We start from the raw sequence: 18,518 nt of genomic DNA on the forward strand, positions 1-18,518 counted from the left end.
AATAGCACAAGGAACAAACATTTAAAGTTTCAAGCTCAAACAAATTTTTAATCTCTTTTTCTTTACTTTTCATGCCTTAAGTTCACAATTAAATTTTTTTTTTTTTTTCTTTTCTCTCTTTTAAGCTCGATTTTTCTACTTTTTATTCGTTTTTTTTTTTTTTTTTTTTTTTTTTTTTTGAATACTTCACAAGGCATACTAATCATATAGCACAAGAGATAATCGTTAAACAACACGAACTTAGGATGTTTACCATCCTCACACTAGTTCCTTTAATACTTATTCAATTTATCAAGTCAGAGGGTAGAAAGAGGTAAATGAGAATAGATAAATGTGTTAATGTAGGTGTATCAAGAATAAGGCTAAGGCTCAACTTGGGTTATCTAGGGGAAATTGGGTAAGCTATTTAAAGTGGTCTAAAGAAATGGGTAATCCTAGGTGCCATTTATCATTTTCAATTTATTCCACCAATCATGCAATTTTACTACGGACACATGGCAAATTCTAGAGAATTAACATGCATTGACTCACACCACAACAAATGAGACATAAATAGTATGCTTGATACGGCTCAAAACCTCTCACAAATATGGGGTCAAAACTAGGTGATTTGTTACAAATACAAACTTGTTCAAATTGCTCAAAATTTTTGTTTTTCAGAAAATTGTTCCTGTCAAGATTTTCATGTCAAAATTTTCAATGATTAAAAGAAAGTCGAGCTTTTCAGAACACAAAATTTCATCCCAGTCCGGTTAAGTCATGTTAGCCAAAGGCTTTGTTATTTAAAAGTTTTTCACATTCCATTGTTTACAACAAAAACACAATTAACCAACCCATTGCAAAGGGAGAAAAACAACACAATTATTTCAAAAATTCTGACATGACATTACTGCAGCAATAATAACAAGGACAAAACGCAAAGTAAGCCTGAACATGTCTGTACTATCAGAATAACAAACATACACCCCACGGGTTCACCATATCAATACATAAACATAACAAAAACAAGGGAAATCCTAAAACAAACTACTGACATAAAAGAAATAAACACACAAACATAACAAAAACTAAGAGTTTTCTCCCCTCCCTCACACTAAAACATGCATTGTCCCCAATGCATCAAAAATAAATAAAGCATGAAAAACGGAAAATAGAGTGAAAGGGATAAAAAGAAAAACTCTAGATGTCCTCCGGTGGCGGTGGTGAGTAGACTGGCGATGGATAGTCGCCCTCTGGGTGTGTGGCACGCATGTGGGCCCTCTGCATGCGGAAATGATCCCTCTGCTCACTGTGCATCCTCTGCACTCTCTCCTCTACCTGTGACTGTCGCTGTTCCATCTGCTGCCGCCACTCAGAGTCAGACTGTGGCTGGGCAGGTGCGCCTCTGGTACGTGGAATGCCAGCTTCCCGCGCTGCAAGCTCCTCCTCTCTCGCCTCAGTATGTCGTGAGGTGCCCGGAAAATCAAATGCCTGCCTGTGTGCCAGACCCAGCCGTCGTACAGTGGCGGTACCTCTCTCGGGCACCGCCTGAAGGTTTCCGCTCTTATCCAGTAAAGCGGTGGCCTTCAAATGCTTCTGGCTAAACCAGACTGGTGCGTGGTGATCCATCGCCTCGCATTCTTCATCTGTGTAAGCCTCCACACTAATGGCTATGGCCCTGACAATGTTTCCCATACCCAGACACCTTTCTTTGCCCGTCCTGTTGTTCATCCCTAACAGCATGTCAAAGATGCGGAAACCCATGTCAATAACTGGTGACTCAGGGTGCATCAGACTGTTCAGAACAAACAAATCACCCCTGTTAACTTTATTGGACTCCAAACGCCCACATACAGTTTCAGCATACCATTTCTGCATCAAATACAAGGATGGATCTATGATTGCCTTCGTCTTCGCCGTCCTTGTATTGAATTTCTGGTGTCCACTGAGGTCTTTCCATATGGCATCTTCATTAAACTGAGGCGGTATGCGCTGTAACCCTTTTCGCTGAGTCTCAAACAGTCGCCTGATTTCTCCAGTAGTGATCGAGTATTCCTGTCCCTTGAGACGAAAAGACATAGATCCGACACCTGGCTCAGGCTGACAAACCGTAGTGAAAAATTCTTTCACAATAGCAGGCACAAAATCATGGCTCATGTCTCCCAGCGTATCCAAACCCCAGCGGTCTAAGTGGTTCCTAATCTCACTATCCAATCCTAATGATTCCAACACTTCGTAATCAAACTCCCTAGGTAGAATAACCTGGCGCTTATCGATACACTGAAACAATTCACCCTCCTCTTCCGACCAGATGTCGAACGGACAACCATAATTATCTTTCAAATTCACCCGTTCATCCTCGTCACTCGACGAATCCGCTGCCCTAGATGGACTACCTATCTGAACCCTAGGCATAGTTGTACTTGAATTGACGTAATGGAGTAACGATGAACAAAGAAGGGGACTTACTGCTTTGGATGAAATTATGCCCTAACCCGTGTTATTTGGAGCTGAGATGTGCTGGAGGTGGCGTCCAGGTGCGGTGGTGGTCAGCAGCGGTGGTGGTTCAGCAGCGGTGGTGAGATTTCGGCTGTGGTGACAGTGAGATGGGGAACGCCGGCGAGGTTAGTCCGAACGGTGGGGGTTGTGGTGGCGTTGGTAGCGCCGGCGATGATGATGCCGAACGGTGGTGGTGAGAATCAGCAATTAGGGTTTTGTTTTGAGGACTGAAAAAAAAAACATGAGAGCCCGTTTATTTGAAGTTCACAGCTGATGTGGCACCCCATATAATTGGCAGTGTGCGAACGGGTTCATCAGTGTGCGTTCGCACACTGCCATCATAGTGTGCGAACGGGTTGAGAGGTGTGCGTTCGCACACTATGGAATTCTGCAGTACTTCTGCAATTTTCACCGACACCTGCACAACACAAAACACAACTACCAGGATCAATCTGCACTAACAAATAAACATGAAATGACAATATAAACGACTCAATAAAAAATATAAAAGTCTGAACTAACAAAATTAAAATTAACTACGGCATAAGATTAAACTAATCATGCAAGAAATATAAATGATTTGGAATGTAATCCAAATACCGCTTGTTTAAGGTCACTAGCGTTGACCGTGTGATACTTACTCAGTTCGGAGCATCGAGAGTGTAGCACTCTCGTCCTTCATCCGTCAATGGACCTAAGTACGGTTTGCACCGCTGACCATTGACTTTGAAAATCTCTCCGCTTGCGTTTTCTAGCTCAATTGCACCATGCTCAGCTACGTGTCGCACTTTGAAAGGTCCGCTCCATCTCGACTTCAGTTTACCAGGAAATAGACGCAGCCGAGAATTATACAGTAGCACATGACTGCCTTCTGTAAACTTCTTTGGCACAATATGAGCATCGTGCCATTTCTTGGTCTTTTCCTTGTATAACTTCGCATTCTCATATGCTGACAAGCGAAACTCATCAAGCTCATTTAGCTGCAGAAGGCGCTTTTGCTTCGAAAGCCTGGAGTCAAAATTAAGCTCCTTAATAGCCCAGTATGCGCGATGCTCAAGCTCCAGAGGCAAATGACATGCCTTTCCATAGACCAGTCTGTAAGGGGACATGCCGGTTGGCGTTTTAAATGCCGTTCGATATGCCCATAGCGCATCACCCAGCTTCTGAGACCAGTCTTTACGAGAACCATTGACTGTCTTTTCAAGGATGCGCTTCAACTCTCTGTTGGACACCTCGACTTGTCCACTTGTCTGGGGGTGATATGGGGTTGCCACTCTATGATAAACGTTGTATTTCTTCATCAGTGCGGTAAAGTGCCGATTGCAGAAATGTGAACCCCCATCACTGATGATCGCCCGTGGTACCCCAAATCGATTTATCAACTTCTTCAAGAATGCTATGACCACCTTTCCATCATTAGTAGGTAAAGCAGCTGCTTCCACCCATTTCGACACATAGTCGACACACACCAGGATGTAGAGGTTGCCACAAGACATAGGGAACGGTCCCATGAAGTCGATACCCCAGACGTCAAAAATCTCCACCTCCTGAATGGAAGAGAGAGGCATCTCATCGCGCCTAGAAATATTGCCTGTCCGCTGGCATCTGTCACAGTGCTGCACAAAGTCTCTCACATCTCTATACAATGTAGGCCAGTAAAAGCCACTTTCTAGTACCCGTGCTGCTGTCCTTCCCGAAGCATAGTGACCCCCATAATCTGAAGAATGACACTGAGTCATAATAGCCAACATTTCTTCCTCTGCGACACACCTCCGGATCATTTCATCTGCACAAACTCGGAATAGATATGGCTCATCCCACAAATAGCGCTTAACATCAGAGAGGAATTTCTTGCGCTGGTGACTGCTCATGTCAGGAGGCATAATGTCCGCTGAGAGATAGTTGGCGAAGTCTGCATACCATGGATTCATCGTCTCCTTAATGAGCATAAGTGCCTCATCAGGAAACCGCTCATTTATGACTTCGCCTTCTATTACCGGCTCGGGAACCTCTAACCGCGACAAGTGGTCTGCTACCACATTTTCCGTGCCCTTCTTGTCTCTGATCTCCAGATCAAACTCTTGCAGGAGCAAGACCCACCGAATCAACCTAGGCTTTGCATCTTGCTTGGCAAAAAGGTATCGCAGCGCAGCATGATCAGTATAAATGATAACCTTTGAGCCAAGTAGATACTGCCTAAATTTATCTAGTGAAAACACTACCGCTAGCATTTCCTTCTCCGTGGTAGTGTAGTTCAGCTGAGCTCCTGTTAAAGTGCGACTCGCATAATAGATGACATGTAGCTTCTTGTCCTTCCTCTGCCCCAGAATGCTTCCCAACGCCTGATCGCTCGCGTCGCACATGATCTCAAAGGGCAGATCCCAATCCGGACTAGAGATGACTGGGGCAGTGACCAGTGCTTCCTTTAACCTGAGAAAAGAAGCTAAACAGGCATCAGTAAACAAAAAGGGCGCGTCCTTGACAAGTAAGGTAGTCAAAGGACGCGCTATGGAAGAAAAGTCCTTGATGAATCTGCGATAAAAACCTGCGTGCCCGAGAAAGGCACGGACTCCCTTCACTGTGACTGGAGGTGGTAGCTTCTCAATCACCTCTGTCTTTGCCCTGTCAACCTCAATACCTTCTCTAGATATCTTGTGCCCTAAAACAATGCCTTCTTCCACCATGAAGTGGCATTTTTCCCAATTCAGCACTAGATTTGTCTCCTCGCATCTCTGCAGGACCCGGTCTAAATTACGAAGACAACACTCGAAGGAGTCTCCAAAGACTGAAAAGTCGTCCATGAATACCTCCATGATGTCTTCGATCATATCATTAAAGATCGAAGTCATGCACCTCTGAAACGTAGCAGGCGCATTGCAAAGGCCGAACGGCATGCGGCGGTAGGCGAAAGTGCCATATGGACAAGTAAAGGTAGTCTTCTCTTGGTCCTCTGGGAAGATAATGATCTGATTGTACCCAGAGTAACCATCCAGAAAACAGTAAAACGCATGTCCTGCCACTCGCTCTAGCATCTGATCAATAAAAGGAAGCGGGAAGTGATCCTTCCTAGTTTCAGCATTCAGCTTCCTGTAGTCAATGCACACTCGCCATCCGGTAACTGTGCGAGTAGAGATCTGTTCTCCCTTGTCGTTCTCTATGACTGTCATCCCGCCTTTCTTAGGCACACACTGAATTGGGCTCACCCATGAACTATCAGAGATGGGATAGATGATGCCCGCATCAAGTAGCTTCACAATCTCCTTGTGAACCACCTCCTTCATGTTAGGGTTCAGCCGTCTCTGTCTCTGCGCAGATGCCTTAGACTCATCCTCTAAATGAATCCGATGCATCACTACTGAAGGGCTGATCCCTCTGATATCTGAGATCTGCCACCCAATAGCCAAGATACGTCCCTTGACTACCTCAATGACCCTCTGCTCTTGCTTCTTGGTGAGCTTGTTGCTGATGATAATAGGCAAAGTGCCATCAGCTCCCAAGAAAGCATATCGCAAGTGTGCAGGCAAGGTCTTGAGCTCCACTTTTGGTGGCTTCTCTGAGGAGGGAGGAGTGATGTGCTTGCTTTTCAACAGTGGTTCGAGGACTGGTTCCTCTAAGTACTCCTCCCTTTCATTCGGCATAGACTGCAGGATGGCATTGGTTTCTGCCAGTTGTTCTTCCACTAACTCATCCACCATGTCTACCCGCATGCATTCACCTCCAGAATTGGGATGGCGTGTGATCTTTCTCATGTCAAACTCAACTCTCTCATCCCCAATTCTCAGAGTCAGCTTTCCATCATGAACATCGATAAGAGCTCTGCCAGTGTTCATGAATGGTCGCCCCAATATCATCGGGCACTCCTTGTCCGCTGCGTAGTCAAGGACAACAAAATCCACAGGGAATATGAATTTGTTGACCTTCACTAGGACATCCTCCACAATCCCATGTGGCTTTTTCAGAGAGTGATCCGCTAGCTGCAACATCATCGGCGTAGCCTGTACCTGTTGATCACCAAACATACTACGAAAAAGGGATAAGGGCATCAAATTAATACTAGCACCTAAATCGCAAAGGCAATTAACAGACTGCATGTTACCGATAGTACAAGGGATAGTGAAACTTCCTGGATCCTTAAGCTTGGTCGGTAGACTGCTCAATATGATTGAGCTGCAGTTTTCTGTCATCGGTACTGGTCCCTCTGCATCCCAACTCCGCTTGTTGGTGATGATCTCCTTGAGAAACTTTGCATAGTGCGGCATCTCTCTCAATGCGTCTGCCAGACTGATGTTAATCTGTAGCTTCTTGAAAGTTTCAAGAAATTTGTGAAACTTCCAAGTGTCCTGCGGCTTCTTCACTCTGTGTGGGAATGGCACCTTTGGCACAAAAGGAGGTGGTGGAGGTGGTTTAGCAACTACCTTTTCAGGCTCGCCACCCTCACACTGTTCCTTTTCCGCCTCAACTGTAGCACGTCCTGCATATGGATCATCCAGTGCTTTCCCACTTCTCAACTCAATAGCCTTGAGATGCTCTCTGGGGTTTTCCTCAGTAGTGGATGGTAAACCCCCCTGACTTCTGCTTTGCAGTGCTTTAGCCATCTGCTGATTCTGCACCTCAAGGTTATGGATTGTAGCAGCATGATTTTTAAATGTTTGCTGCGTCTCGGCATCCTTCTTCATCATCATCTCCATCAATTTATCAAACTTGCTGTGGAGAGACTCGCCTTGCTCTCTTTGTTGGAAGCCAGGAGGATGCTGCGGTCGGTTATTCTGATGTTGGAAATTCCCTTGATTCTGGTAGTTGCCCTGATTGTGTTGTGGCCTCTGTCCGCCCTGAAAGCTCGGACCTGCCTGATTGTTGGCATTACCCCCATTGTCCTTCCATGAGAAATTCGGGTGATTCCTCCATCCTGGGTTGTAAGTTGAAGCGTATGGATCATTGCCCTGTCTTTGCCCTCCCACAAAATTAACTTGTTCATTGTTAGGCTGACCCCATACAGAACATTCATTCGACATATGACCATGCTCCCCACATACCTCGCAGTTACTCTGAATGGCAGCTACACTGCTAATATTAACTCCTGCAGCCTGCCGTGTAAGAAAATCCACTTGATTTTGCAATGCTTCAGTCTTCGATTTTAAAGCCTCCATTGCAGAATCAGCAGTAACTGACATAACTCCTCTCTGCGCAGGTGCCTTCGCTCTTTCAGATGGCCAAAAACAGCCATTTACTGCCATCTCATCTAACAGATCGAATGCTTCATCCGCCGTTTTTCTCATCAGAGACCCTCCTGCGCCTGCGTCAATCGTGCTTCTCCCCAGTTCAGTTGCTCCATTGTAAAAGGTTTGGATCAGATTCTCCCGAGTGATGTTATGATGCGGAACTTGCCTCTGCATCTCCTTATAGCGCTCCCACGCTTCATGAACTGATTCCCCATCAAGTTGCTGATAGAGCATAATATCCCTGGTCAGCTTTGCAGTCTTTGCCATGGAGAAATACTTGTGCAAGAACGCTTTCGCCAGATCGGACCAAGTATTAATGCCTGCGCTAGGTAGAGCGTGAAGCCATTGTTTTGCCTTATCCCTCAGAGAAAATGGGAACAGGCGAAGCCATACCTCGTCGTCAGTCATGTTGTTCATCTTGAATGTGCTACATACTTCCAAGAAGTTTGCAAGATGTGCGTCAGGATCTTCCCTAGGCAGCCCATAGAACTGGCAGTTATCCTTCAACAGCTGAATGACACTCGTCTTGATCTCATAATGGGTAGTCGGCACAGGATGTGCAAAATAGCCATGGGTGTTGTTTCCCACATTTGGCTGAAATATTTCCATCAGTGTTTTCACTCGAGGCCCTTCATTGTTCTGTCCCTGAGCATTCTGCGGATTCTGCTGATTTTGATTCTGCGGGATCACTCGATTATCACCCGCATTGTTGAATCCAGGAGGAGCATCGTTTTCGTTCTCCATGTTGAGATTCCTTTGAGTTGAGTGTGTTGCTTTTCTGACACTTCGCTCAAAGTTAGTGAGGTCTTGTTGAAACGGTTCTAACGGTAGTCCTTTGCGTCGTGTATTATGCATACACTAAGAGAAGGGTACCTGAAACAACAAAATCAACAAACCACACGCGTAAAACAAGAAAAATAAAGACTAAAACAAGCCAAGCAATCCCAACTTAGTTGTTAAAGAAAAACTTTCCCCGGCAACGGCGCCAAAAACTTGTTGGTAAAAATACGCAAGCGTACGTATGCCAACTTGTAATACAGACTGTGAAGTCCGGATATCGTACCCACAAGGAAAGCTCTAAAGACAACCAGTTGAAAGACTCGATTTGAATAGCCGAAAAGGCAAATATTGTTGTTGTAAAATTAAAAGACAGAACTTATCAATTAGAATTTGAAGTAAGCAAAAACTGTAATTAAATTGGTGTTTAACAATGGTGAGAAAAGCAGGGATTATTAATCTTTGTTCTGCTGTTTATTTAATTTGGATTATGGATTATATTGTTCTGATATGGTTCGGACTAATCGGAAGCACCTAAAATTCTCTCTCGAGCAATTGCAGGCAAAAACATAAAACTAATGAATAATAGGTTAATTACTCACTCTCGCACAATGATTAACCTAATTACTGATTAATTGAATGATTATGAAGTGAATCCTAAGAACACGTATTTGTTAATTCACTCTCGCACAATTAACTCCTACGTTCTTAACTATGTTGGTCTATTCCAATTTTACTCTCTCGAGCTAAAATTAGAACAATTGGCAAAGGCTAAGTGATCAATTCAGGCTAGGCATTAAGTACAATAATTAAGAACATATCAAGAACAAAAACCCATAATTCCGATTTAACTAAACAGACATAATTTGATTAATAATCCCCAACGATGGGTTTAGCTACACATAATCATAAAAATACTAAAAATAATCATTAAAGAATTCATGCTAAGATTGAATAAAATACTGAATATGACATTGATAATAATCGTACCTTGTTCGACAATAAACTAGTGATAATTGGTAACAAAATAATGAAGAAACGATGAATTCAATAATCGACTGATAAGAAAACTCTAATCTAGGGTTTATGTTTTTTTAAAAATTAAGCGAACCCCCGTGCAATGTTACAAACTAGTATTTATACGGCTCCCGAAGCTAAAATCTGATATTAGGTCGAAATTGGTGAATACCCACAAGTGCCCTCGTGTTTGTGCAGTTTTCGGAATTGATTCAGGGGCATTTTTGTCCGTTTGGCGAACTTCTGCACAAGGTGTGCGAACGGGTACTGGAGTGTGCGATCGCACACTCCCTGAGATAGCCAAAATCCCATTTTCTCTTGATTTCTTCTGTAACTCCTTGGATTTGCTCGCACACTGATCTGTCATGGTGTGTGCGAGCGGGTTGGTGTGCGTTCGGGTTAGGCAGTGTGCGAACGCACACCTCCTGACTTGGCCAAAACTTGATTTTTCTTCCAATCTTCAAATTAGCTCCTGTATCCTCCATTTATTAGCTCGCACACTGGTTTGTCATCAAGTGTGCGAGCGGGTTGCTCCTCACTTGGCCCCAGGACTTCTAGAAAACACCAAAAACGCTCCAAAAGTCGCCATATTTGCATTTTTCTCCTGAAACACTCAAAATGATAATAAGCCACTAATAACTTCAAAAACGACAACTAAAATGCAAATAATGACTCCGAAAATAACCTATAAATAGGAGTATTTCTACTCCCATCACATACGTTAAAGTGCTGACGTATCAGTAGAAAAAAGGTTTAAAAATAGCCTTAATATTCGAAATAGTTACCAACATTATATTTTAAATTCTTTTAACATTATTTCACCCTCTTTTTCATCTACTCATACCATATGGCAAAACAAACCATAATCAAACACAATTTTTAAATAAAATTAATTGATTTTATTATTATAATAAATTTGTATTTCTTAATTAAATTAATTTCAATTAATCTAAATTAATTTACAAAAATTTTATTTAATTTTATTAAATTTCAATTTATCATGAGACTTTGTATTTATTAAATTAAATTAAATTAAATTAAATTCCAGAGCCATTCTCTCGAACGCCGCCTACCGTTGTTCTCACCCCTCTCGCTCCGACCGGTCACTATTGGTCGCATTTTATTTTTTTGTCGGAAGAATAAACTTCATTAGATAGGAAACTCTATTACAAAAGTCTCGAATCCAGCCACAATACTTGTGCTAGCGTATTGTTACAAAACTCATAATCTCTAAGGGCTTTCTTGGCTACTTTATGGGACACACAATTACAATCACGACGTACAAATGAGAAAGAATACGTCTGAAAAAAGGAGCATAGCTCACGGCAATCTTGAAGAATCACGTCGCAGTTGATATCTACCGCCGTCCCATCACGCATTGCATCAATAATCGCTTTCGCATCGCCTTCGAAGACCGGGTTCAGAAGCCTCAAATGTCTTACCATTCTAATACCTTCTCGTAACGCCAACACATCAACTACTGCCGAGGAGGCTGCCACCTGAATCCTAATTGCACAAGAACTAATGACCTTCCCATTATGATCTCTAGCCACACTAGCACCCACACCTTCACCAGAACTTGAAAGAAAGGCCCCATAAAAATTAACTTTACACGAAATGATTGGAGGCAGCTGCCATCCCATGGTAACAGCGGTACTAGGCATTGGAGCAAAGACATGGTCTCTAGTTACAGCCAAAATATATTCCTTATGGAGTGTCGAATCTGTAGACAAGGTATGTAGGGGGTCATGGTATTCATCTCAAAAAATACAGGCATTTCGTGCAAGCCAAATCGACCACAACATCCATACTGCTTGCACAACCAAATCTTGTCCTCTATCCCTGGTAGATAACCAACTCACAAGCTTCTTCTAGGCCTCGTAAAAATCAAGCCCCTTTAGGATCTCAAGGAAATCACCAATATTCCACCCCATCCAAACCACCGCTGCAAAAGGGCACAAGAACATGAGATCCATCAAGGACTCCGACTCATTACAGCGAGGGCACAAATTTGAGGCAGATGGGATCCGGATGTGGATATTAGCATTTGTGGCCATTCCCTTATTAAGACACTTCTATAGGAAACACTTGATGTTTAATGGCACCTTAATTTTCCAGAAGGCCTTCCAATTGAAGCCTGGATGGTTGGTTCCTGCATAAGTTCCTGCATAAGTTCCTTCAAACAAGAGATGGTAAGCCGATTTTACTGTGAACTCCCCATTCTTGGTATAATGCCACACAAGCTTGTCCCTTTGGCCTGTCACACTAATCGGCAATTTGAGAATAGTTGTAGCTTCATCTTGCTGGAAAATTCCACAGATTAATGGAGCATTCCAACGTTGATTCGAATGGCACATCAGGTCACATGGTCGGAGGATAGAGGGCGGTAACGCAGTATTTGAGGAGATAGTGAAACGATGCCTTGTGGGTAGCCACAGATCCGTCTTGACAGAAAATTCAGTCCCAGAACGCAGCTGCCAACGAACACCCTGATCAAGAATAATACGACCTTTTAATATGCTTTGCCATGCCCAAGATCCCTTAGAATGCGACGTCGCTTCCATGAAGGAACATTGAGGGAAATATTTCCCCTTCAACACTCGTGAATCCAGGCTATGCGGTTGTGAGATTAATTGCCAACCTTGTTTTGCAAGAAGGCCCCTATTAAACTGCTCCAAATCTCTGAACCTAAGACCTCCCCTTTCCTTCAGCTGACACATGCGTTTTCAGGATATCCAATGCATTCTCCGTTCACCATTTTTCTGACCCCGACAAAAATTAGAAATAACTCTATTAATCTCCTTATGAACACTGCTAGGAAGAAGAAACATGACATAGAAAAAACTGAAACATCTGTTGCGATGCTTTTGATGAGGGTCTCCCTACCACCATGAGACAACAGGCAGCCTTTCCACCCCGCCACCTTGTGACGAACTTTCATAATAATCTCTTTGAAAGTGTCCACCTTGAACCTTTATAATAAAGCAGATAAACCAAGATATCTATCTTGTCCACCAACACTGTGAACTTTTAAAATCCTTGGCAATACAATTGGAGAAGATCTACCACTCGACGATCTTGATGATCTGAAGCTTGCATAAACAAGAGGGCATCATCCGCGAAGAGCAAATGTGAGACTCTAGGGTTGTTCCTCAAAATTCTGACCCCAGTTATACCTCCCCTAACTTCCTCTAAATGCAGTAGAGACGGGAGACTTTCTGAGCACAGAAGAAACAAAACAGGGACATCGGATCACCTTGGCGGAGGCCCTGTGAAGGCTTGATAAACCCATGAGAGGAGTCGTTAAAGTTCAGCAAATTAAGAGACCGAAGTAATACACCTCATGATCCACTTAATCCTTACATGGTGAAAAACCAATTTCCGTAAGACACGCTTAAGGAAAATCCACTTTATCCTTTCATAGGTTTTCCTCATGTCGAGCTTCAAGGCAAGCTTGAAGGTAGTGCCGCCTCTCTGAGTCTTCAAATGATGTGTTAGCTCATGAGCCAAAAGGATGTTATCCAAAATGTTCTTGCCCTTCACAAAGGCGCTTCGATTTTCACTAACGGTGTTGGTCGCAATTTGACTTGAACTAATCTCACACCCAACGGCCAAAACTGAACCATTCTTCCAATAATTAGTATCATAGACAAGATACAAATGATATTTAGATACAATGAATCCTTCTTTTAATAAGTGGTATTAACCACAGACATTCTTATAAAGAAATTTCATGTTCGAATCTCATTCTTATATATAAAAAACAATCAAATATAAATCAAATCACATTATAGACTTATCTAACACTAATAAGAATTTTAGAATAACAAAAACAATCTCAATTTTTTTTATGAATACAATCTCAAATTAATAACAAATACCTGGGATAAATTAGGTGTAGGCGACAAGTCCGGATAATACAATACACATATCCACATAGGTTATCCTACTCTCCTCCTCCCCTTGCATTGGGTAGCCAGCTAACTAATGTGGCTTCCACCCAAACATGGTTGCCTTACATGCATATTTTTTAAATTATTAAGTTTAATATTTTAGTTTTATAAATTATTAAATTTTTTTATTTTAATTTAAATATGCATGTGTTACCTGGTATATGTAATAAATAATAAAATTCATAAATACATCTTACTTGGCTATATGCTACGTACATGAATAATATTTATTATTTATATAACATGTTGTATATGTTTAATAACATTAAATAAAAATATTTTAAATTTTAATAAATCTCAATTAATTAATTTAAACTTTTCAAGTTCAGCGTTTAAAATTTAGCCAAAATAATAAAAAGCATCATTTTCAATATTCTTTTTTCTTTCAATCATCTTACTACGGTCTCCTTCTCTAATCGTCTGCCATTTTTCACCTCGATCGCCCTCTTTTTTTCATTCTCTTTTAGTTTTGTCACTATAAATTTTTAAGGTGCATGTGCCTTAGTTATACAATTGATTTTGTAAAAAAGAAAATATTTGTTCTTCTTGAGAGCTATACTCTGAATATAGGCAGAGCCTTGACAAGTACATACATTAAAAATACACCAACAACCAAACTAAATCGCGCCTTTTCTGTAACTTGAGGCATCAAACATAAAATCAGAAGTTGATTTAAAGTCACTGAAAATACGGTTGAGGATCGCTGCTAATCTGACTCCGCCTTGAGCTAGCCGCAGAGTTACTATTGATTTTCTCGACAGAAAATAATCATCTGCAACAACCATATAGTAATTATATAATTAGTTCATTCTAATGGACCAAAACACACAAATGGACATGAATTTATTGCTATATTACACATATTCTATTTTTATAATGTAATATTTTAAAAAGATGTGTTCGGCTATTTTCCATTTAAGCATTTTTAATTTCAAATGTATTTATGGCTTACCTTCTAATACCGATCCTTCATTTGCATCTCTGTATGCCCAATCACATGCTGCTTTGATACCTTCAGATGCATATCTGTTGAAGATTACCAAAATTTATAATCATTGACCATCTTAAACATTGTATTCTAACTAAACTAATGTTGCGAAAGCTACATGTTAGGGCAGACTGGCTTGTTTCGGCTGCACGCTTCCCATTTCGGAACTAGATCGGACCACGCTGTCTGTTGCTCATAGCATATTAAACAAAATTGATTATAAAAAGAATGATATTATACAAATAAGTGGTTTAATTCGATCAATAAAATACCGTAATGTTCTGTTGAATTGCATCAATCATGTCTTCAACATTAGAGTCGTAAAACCTTTCCTGGTCTGTCTCAATTATACTGACATCCCAAACCTGTATGTTTGTATTGGTATTAGCAATAAAATTTAGGCCAAATGTTGTAAAAAGACCAAACGTTTCACAAAAGTCCTGACCTTTCAATTTTGTCGATTTTGGCCAAAAACTGATTATTTGGTTTCACAAAAGTCCTGACCTTTCAATTTTGTCGATTTTGGCCAAAAACTGATTATTTGGTTTCACAAAAGTCCTGACCTTTCAATTTTGTCGATTTTGGTCAAAAATGAATTATTTGGTTTCACAAAAGTACTGATCTTTCAATATTTGGCATTTGCCACATAGGCGCCACATAGGCGTCATATAGGCAAATTGAAATCAAATTGAGAGTTGACCACAATTGAAACCAAATAATTTGTTTTTGGCCAAAATCGACAAAATTGAAATGTCAGGACTTTTGTGAAACTCTTATAAAAGGTTTGGCCTTTTTACGACATTTGGCCTTAAATTTACATGTATGAAAAACATTGTCTTTTCAGGCTTAGGTAATGGATATAGTTCGGAAATGAAAACGCTAAACCGGAAAATGTAGAAATGGGAAAAACCAAAAAAACAATAGAGTTATCTAGTTTCAGAAACATTTCCTAAAATTGAAACTCTGAAATTATAAAGTTTTATTGTTTCAAAAATGTTTCTAGATCAAAAACCGTGAAATAAGAAACGACAAAATAAAAAATAGCAAAAGGACAATATAAATTTGTAGCTCTAGAAACGTTTTCAATAATGAAAATCATGAAATTGAAAAAGTTGAAATGAAAAACGCGAAAGGACGTAAAATAGAGTTTTGCAGTTTCATAAACGTTTATAAAAATGAAAATGAAACGTGTTAAAATATAGGACTCAAGAAGTCCGTACAATATTGGTCGTTACAGGGGCGGAACTATCTTAGAGGGCGAGGGGCAACTGCCCATGTAATCTTATTCTTTTTACAAAATACTCCTTCAAATTTTGAATTTTATAATATTATCCCCTCATACTTTCGTTTTCTTTTAAAACTCCTTCAAAATTGAATTATTATATAATCAGCCTTCCTAACTTCTAGTCCTAGTTCTGCCCCTAAGTCATTAAGAAAACTTACATGGTGAAGATTTTGTTTCCTTGTGTACCAATGGACATCAATGGTATTACCTCCCCTGTCTGAAGTAAACCCCACATGCAGAGGCTGCATTTTGCAAGATTAAGATCATTAATAATTCTAAAAAAATGTCAAGCAAATGACCTCTAATACTGGTGGAAAAATTATTGCACAATACAACAACCCAATGATGCGTTAGTCATGTGGAAAAATTAATGATAAAAATTAAACAATACTTAAAAGATTCCCTATCGTAAATGCTCATTGGCTTGTTGTAAATATGACATGGCACAACCAATGCATGAAATAATTACTCATACTTGTGTTTTTTGTCATGGTACTTACCTGATGGATGTCTCCCATAAAATGAGACAAGAACAGAAGGGCTTCTGTTAGATTATCTGAAATATAATTTGTACTATATTAGCAAAATTTTAAAATGTGAGACAAATAGATTGAAATAATAAAATATTTTTTTTGTTTGTAATTTTGATTGGGATTACATTGAGATAGAGAGGAATCCCTGTTGTAGGTAAGAAGTTGGGAAGTATAATTGTTAACTGCCCCTGCTACACATCTTCCTTTTCTTCCATTTCCATCCTTGCAATCTCCTAAACATTAAATAGAAATGATTCATTCATCAAAATAATATTAGTACTTTAGAAAAAACATGTATTAAATCCAGCATGAATTCTAATTCAAATTAGATTTAATTTTTAGGGACAGGTTTCAATTTTCAATTTTTAATTGAAAAGGTATGAAAAATATCCTACTCGGGCCGACATAAATTCAATCTATAGGCCTGAATTGAATAATAAAATAGGCATGAACAAGGTTCGTGCCAACTTGAGCTTGTACAGAGAAAAATTTAATTGGGATTTAAATAAAAATTTCTATTTCATCTAAATGCTTGTAAAAATACGCTCAAATTTTTCTTTTTTTGCAAAAATACGCTTTTTTGGTAAATTGTTGGTAGATCATTGGTAGATGGTGTATTTCTGTAAAAAAAAGTTAAAAAAAAGGTACTTTTACAACAGCATAAAGTTACGTACGGGGCGTAATATTCTCAAGTTTAATCATATTGAATCCAGCTTGAATTGTCGGGCTTAAATTTATATATAGATTCAATCGAAGCAACCGGCATTCATCCAGACCCCGTGTAAAAGAGCTAAAGCCGTGTAAAGGAGAAGCAGAAGGAGAAGGAGAGAATGTCGTTATTTTCGTTAGTTTTATAGCTAGATTAAAAAAGTTAAGAATGTATAGTATTTTAGATAATATATAAGATATTGGTTAAGATTGTAAAAAGCCCTTAAATTTATTACGGGTGAGCTTTTCTTTCACCATATGAAGCCCATCTATCTGGTCAACGACAACAAAGCAATGAAACTACATTCAATCAACATTCTTTAGAAATCTCCCATTTTGTAATCGAAACTTTCTGTCAAAATTATTGTTTTCAAAACTCCGATCGTTAAGTAAATTAACAAGAAAAAGAAGAACTTACTATTATACTTGTAAGTACATAGAGAATCTGGAGTATTAATATAATGAAGTGCCGATGACCAGTGATAACGGAATTTCACATGGTCAGCCCAAGAACACATGCTTCCCAAACTATTATTCGCATATTCCGGCAGCAATTGCTTCACGGCGTCACTCGCAGCTTCGCTCAGCCTAGACTGTAACAACACTAAATGTACACATGTTAAAATATCCGTCTAACAATGAAAAATAAACGGGTCAACCTATTTATGACACGGCTTAAAACGAGTGAAACCTGAGCAATTTTGCAAGTTATAAAGTGCCCATCAATTCCCCAGCCATGTATCATCTGAAAGAGAGTTAAAAATGAGAATATAGTTGAAATTATCTCAACTTTGAAGCCCATTTTTGATTAGTACAACTGAAAAATGCTTTCAGTTCAATGGTCTTTTATGCAGAAAGTAATGAAGGAGGAAGAATGGGAATATACTAAAATTTATTACGATAGACTAAGTCTACCTAATAATTTCTTGTGTGAACTGCAACGGAATTTCTTATCTAGACATGATCTTTCTAAATCAAAATAGATAGAGTTGACTTATATATAAAATAATTCAAATCATAAATCAGATCTACATAATGATTTTTTAACATGTAAAATTGTGATAATATATGTGTTTATATTCATAATTTACTTCATGGCACTGTTTGCAAGTTGCTTGGTTTGTTTTTAAGCTGGCTGGCAGAGTTTGAAGATGATGAAGGCCTTGCTATTTTGATTTGTTGGGATATTTGGGTGTACCGTAATGGAGTAGTTTGGTCGGAGAAGAGAAGTTCAGTGCAGGAAGTTCTGAATTTTGCGGGTCAATTCAGCGACGGATCGAAAAAATTGAATGGTGAAGTCTATATATGTAAGAAAAATTAATACATTTTCAATTAAATAATATCAAAATAAAATTTATTTATAATTGTTCTCCATGAATTTTATAAAAATATATAATACTTGCATTGTTATTCACACTATTCGTTTTTACTTTTCAATGTATAATGTTATCAATTGTATCAATATAAATTTATTTATAATGTAGCGGAAGTCACGGATAAACGAATAACTTAAAAATTGTTGATTGCTAAATAATTTTAGCAATTAATTTATGAACTCTT

At 39.6% G+C, this 18,518-nt stretch overlaps 2 protein-coding genes across 3 annotated transcripts; both read right to left on the reverse strand.

Annotated features, from left to right (window-relative positions):
- Positions 1-12,465: 12,465 nt before the first annotated feature.
- Positions 12,466-13,226, reverse strand: LOC126672793 (uncharacterized). The gene is made up of 3 exons (XM_050366745.1): positions 13,199-13,226; positions 12,832-13,108; positions 12,466-12,577 (listed from the first exon to the last, which is right to left on the reverse strand). The coding sequence occupies exons 1-3, from the start codon at positions 13,224-13,226 to the stop codon at positions 12,466-12,468; spliced, it is 417 nt and encodes a 138-aa protein (XP_050222702.1).
- A 579-nt stretch (positions 13,227-13,805) lies between these two features.
- On the reverse strand, positions 13,806-18,227 carry LOC126671777 (endonuclease 2-like). Of its 2 annotated transcripts, XM_050365579.2 has the most exons (10): positions 18,050-18,227; positions 17,650-17,703; positions 17,377-17,551; positions 16,376-16,483; positions 16,218-16,273; positions 15,876-15,959; positions 14,705-14,797; positions 14,551-14,618; positions 14,397-14,470; positions 13,806-14,216 (listed from the first exon to the last, which is right to left on the reverse strand). In XM_050365579.2, the coding sequence occupies exons 2-10, from the start codon at positions 17,701-17,703 to the stop codon at positions 14,062-14,064; spliced, it is 867 nt and encodes a 288-aa protein (XP_050221536.1). In that variant the 5' UTR covers positions 18,050-18,227; the 3' UTR covers positions 13,806-14,061. The 2 variants fall into 2 exon arrangements, with proteins under 2 accessions (XP_050221536.1, XP_050221535.1); XM_050365578.2 differs by lacking the exon at positions 18,050-18,227 and having other exon boundaries at positions 17,650-17,966.
- Between the last annotated feature and the right edge of the window lie 291 nt (positions 18,228-18,518).

Source organism: Mercurialis annua, linkage group LG3, assembly GCF_937616625.2.
Source record: "Mercurialis annua linkage group LG3, ddMerAnnu1.2, whole genome shotgun sequence".
NCBI lineage: Eukaryota > Viridiplantae > Streptophyta > Magnoliopsida > Malpighiales > Euphorbiaceae > Mercurialis > Mercurialis annua.

Bases quoted from the DNA above. Each gene is read 5' to 3' on its own strand.
- LOC126671777 (XM_050365578.2), bottom strand. From the start codon at position 17,760: ATGGGCTTCAAAGTTGAGATAATTTCAACTATATTCTCATTTTTAACT. The intron at 16,484-17,376 runs GTAAGTTCTTCT...TTTAATGTTTAG, and splicing joins ATGTACTTACAAGTATAATA to GAGATTGCAAGGATGGAAAT. The intron at 14,619-14,704 runs GTATTTTATTGA...TATGAGCAACAG, and splicing joins CAATTCAACAGAACATTACG to ACAGCGTGGTCCGATCTAGT.
- LOC126672793 (XM_050366745.1), bottom strand. From the start codon at position 13,226: ATGAAATTTCTTTATAAGAATGTCTGTG. The intron at 13,109-13,198 runs GTTAATACCACT...AGAATGGTTCAG, and splicing joins TCTTTATAAGAATGTCTGTG to TTTTGGCCGTTGGGTGTGAG. The intron at 12,578-12,831 runs GTGTATTACTTC...TGCAAGCTTCAG, and splicing joins AGGATTAAGTGGATCATGAG to ATCATCAAGATCGTCGAGTG.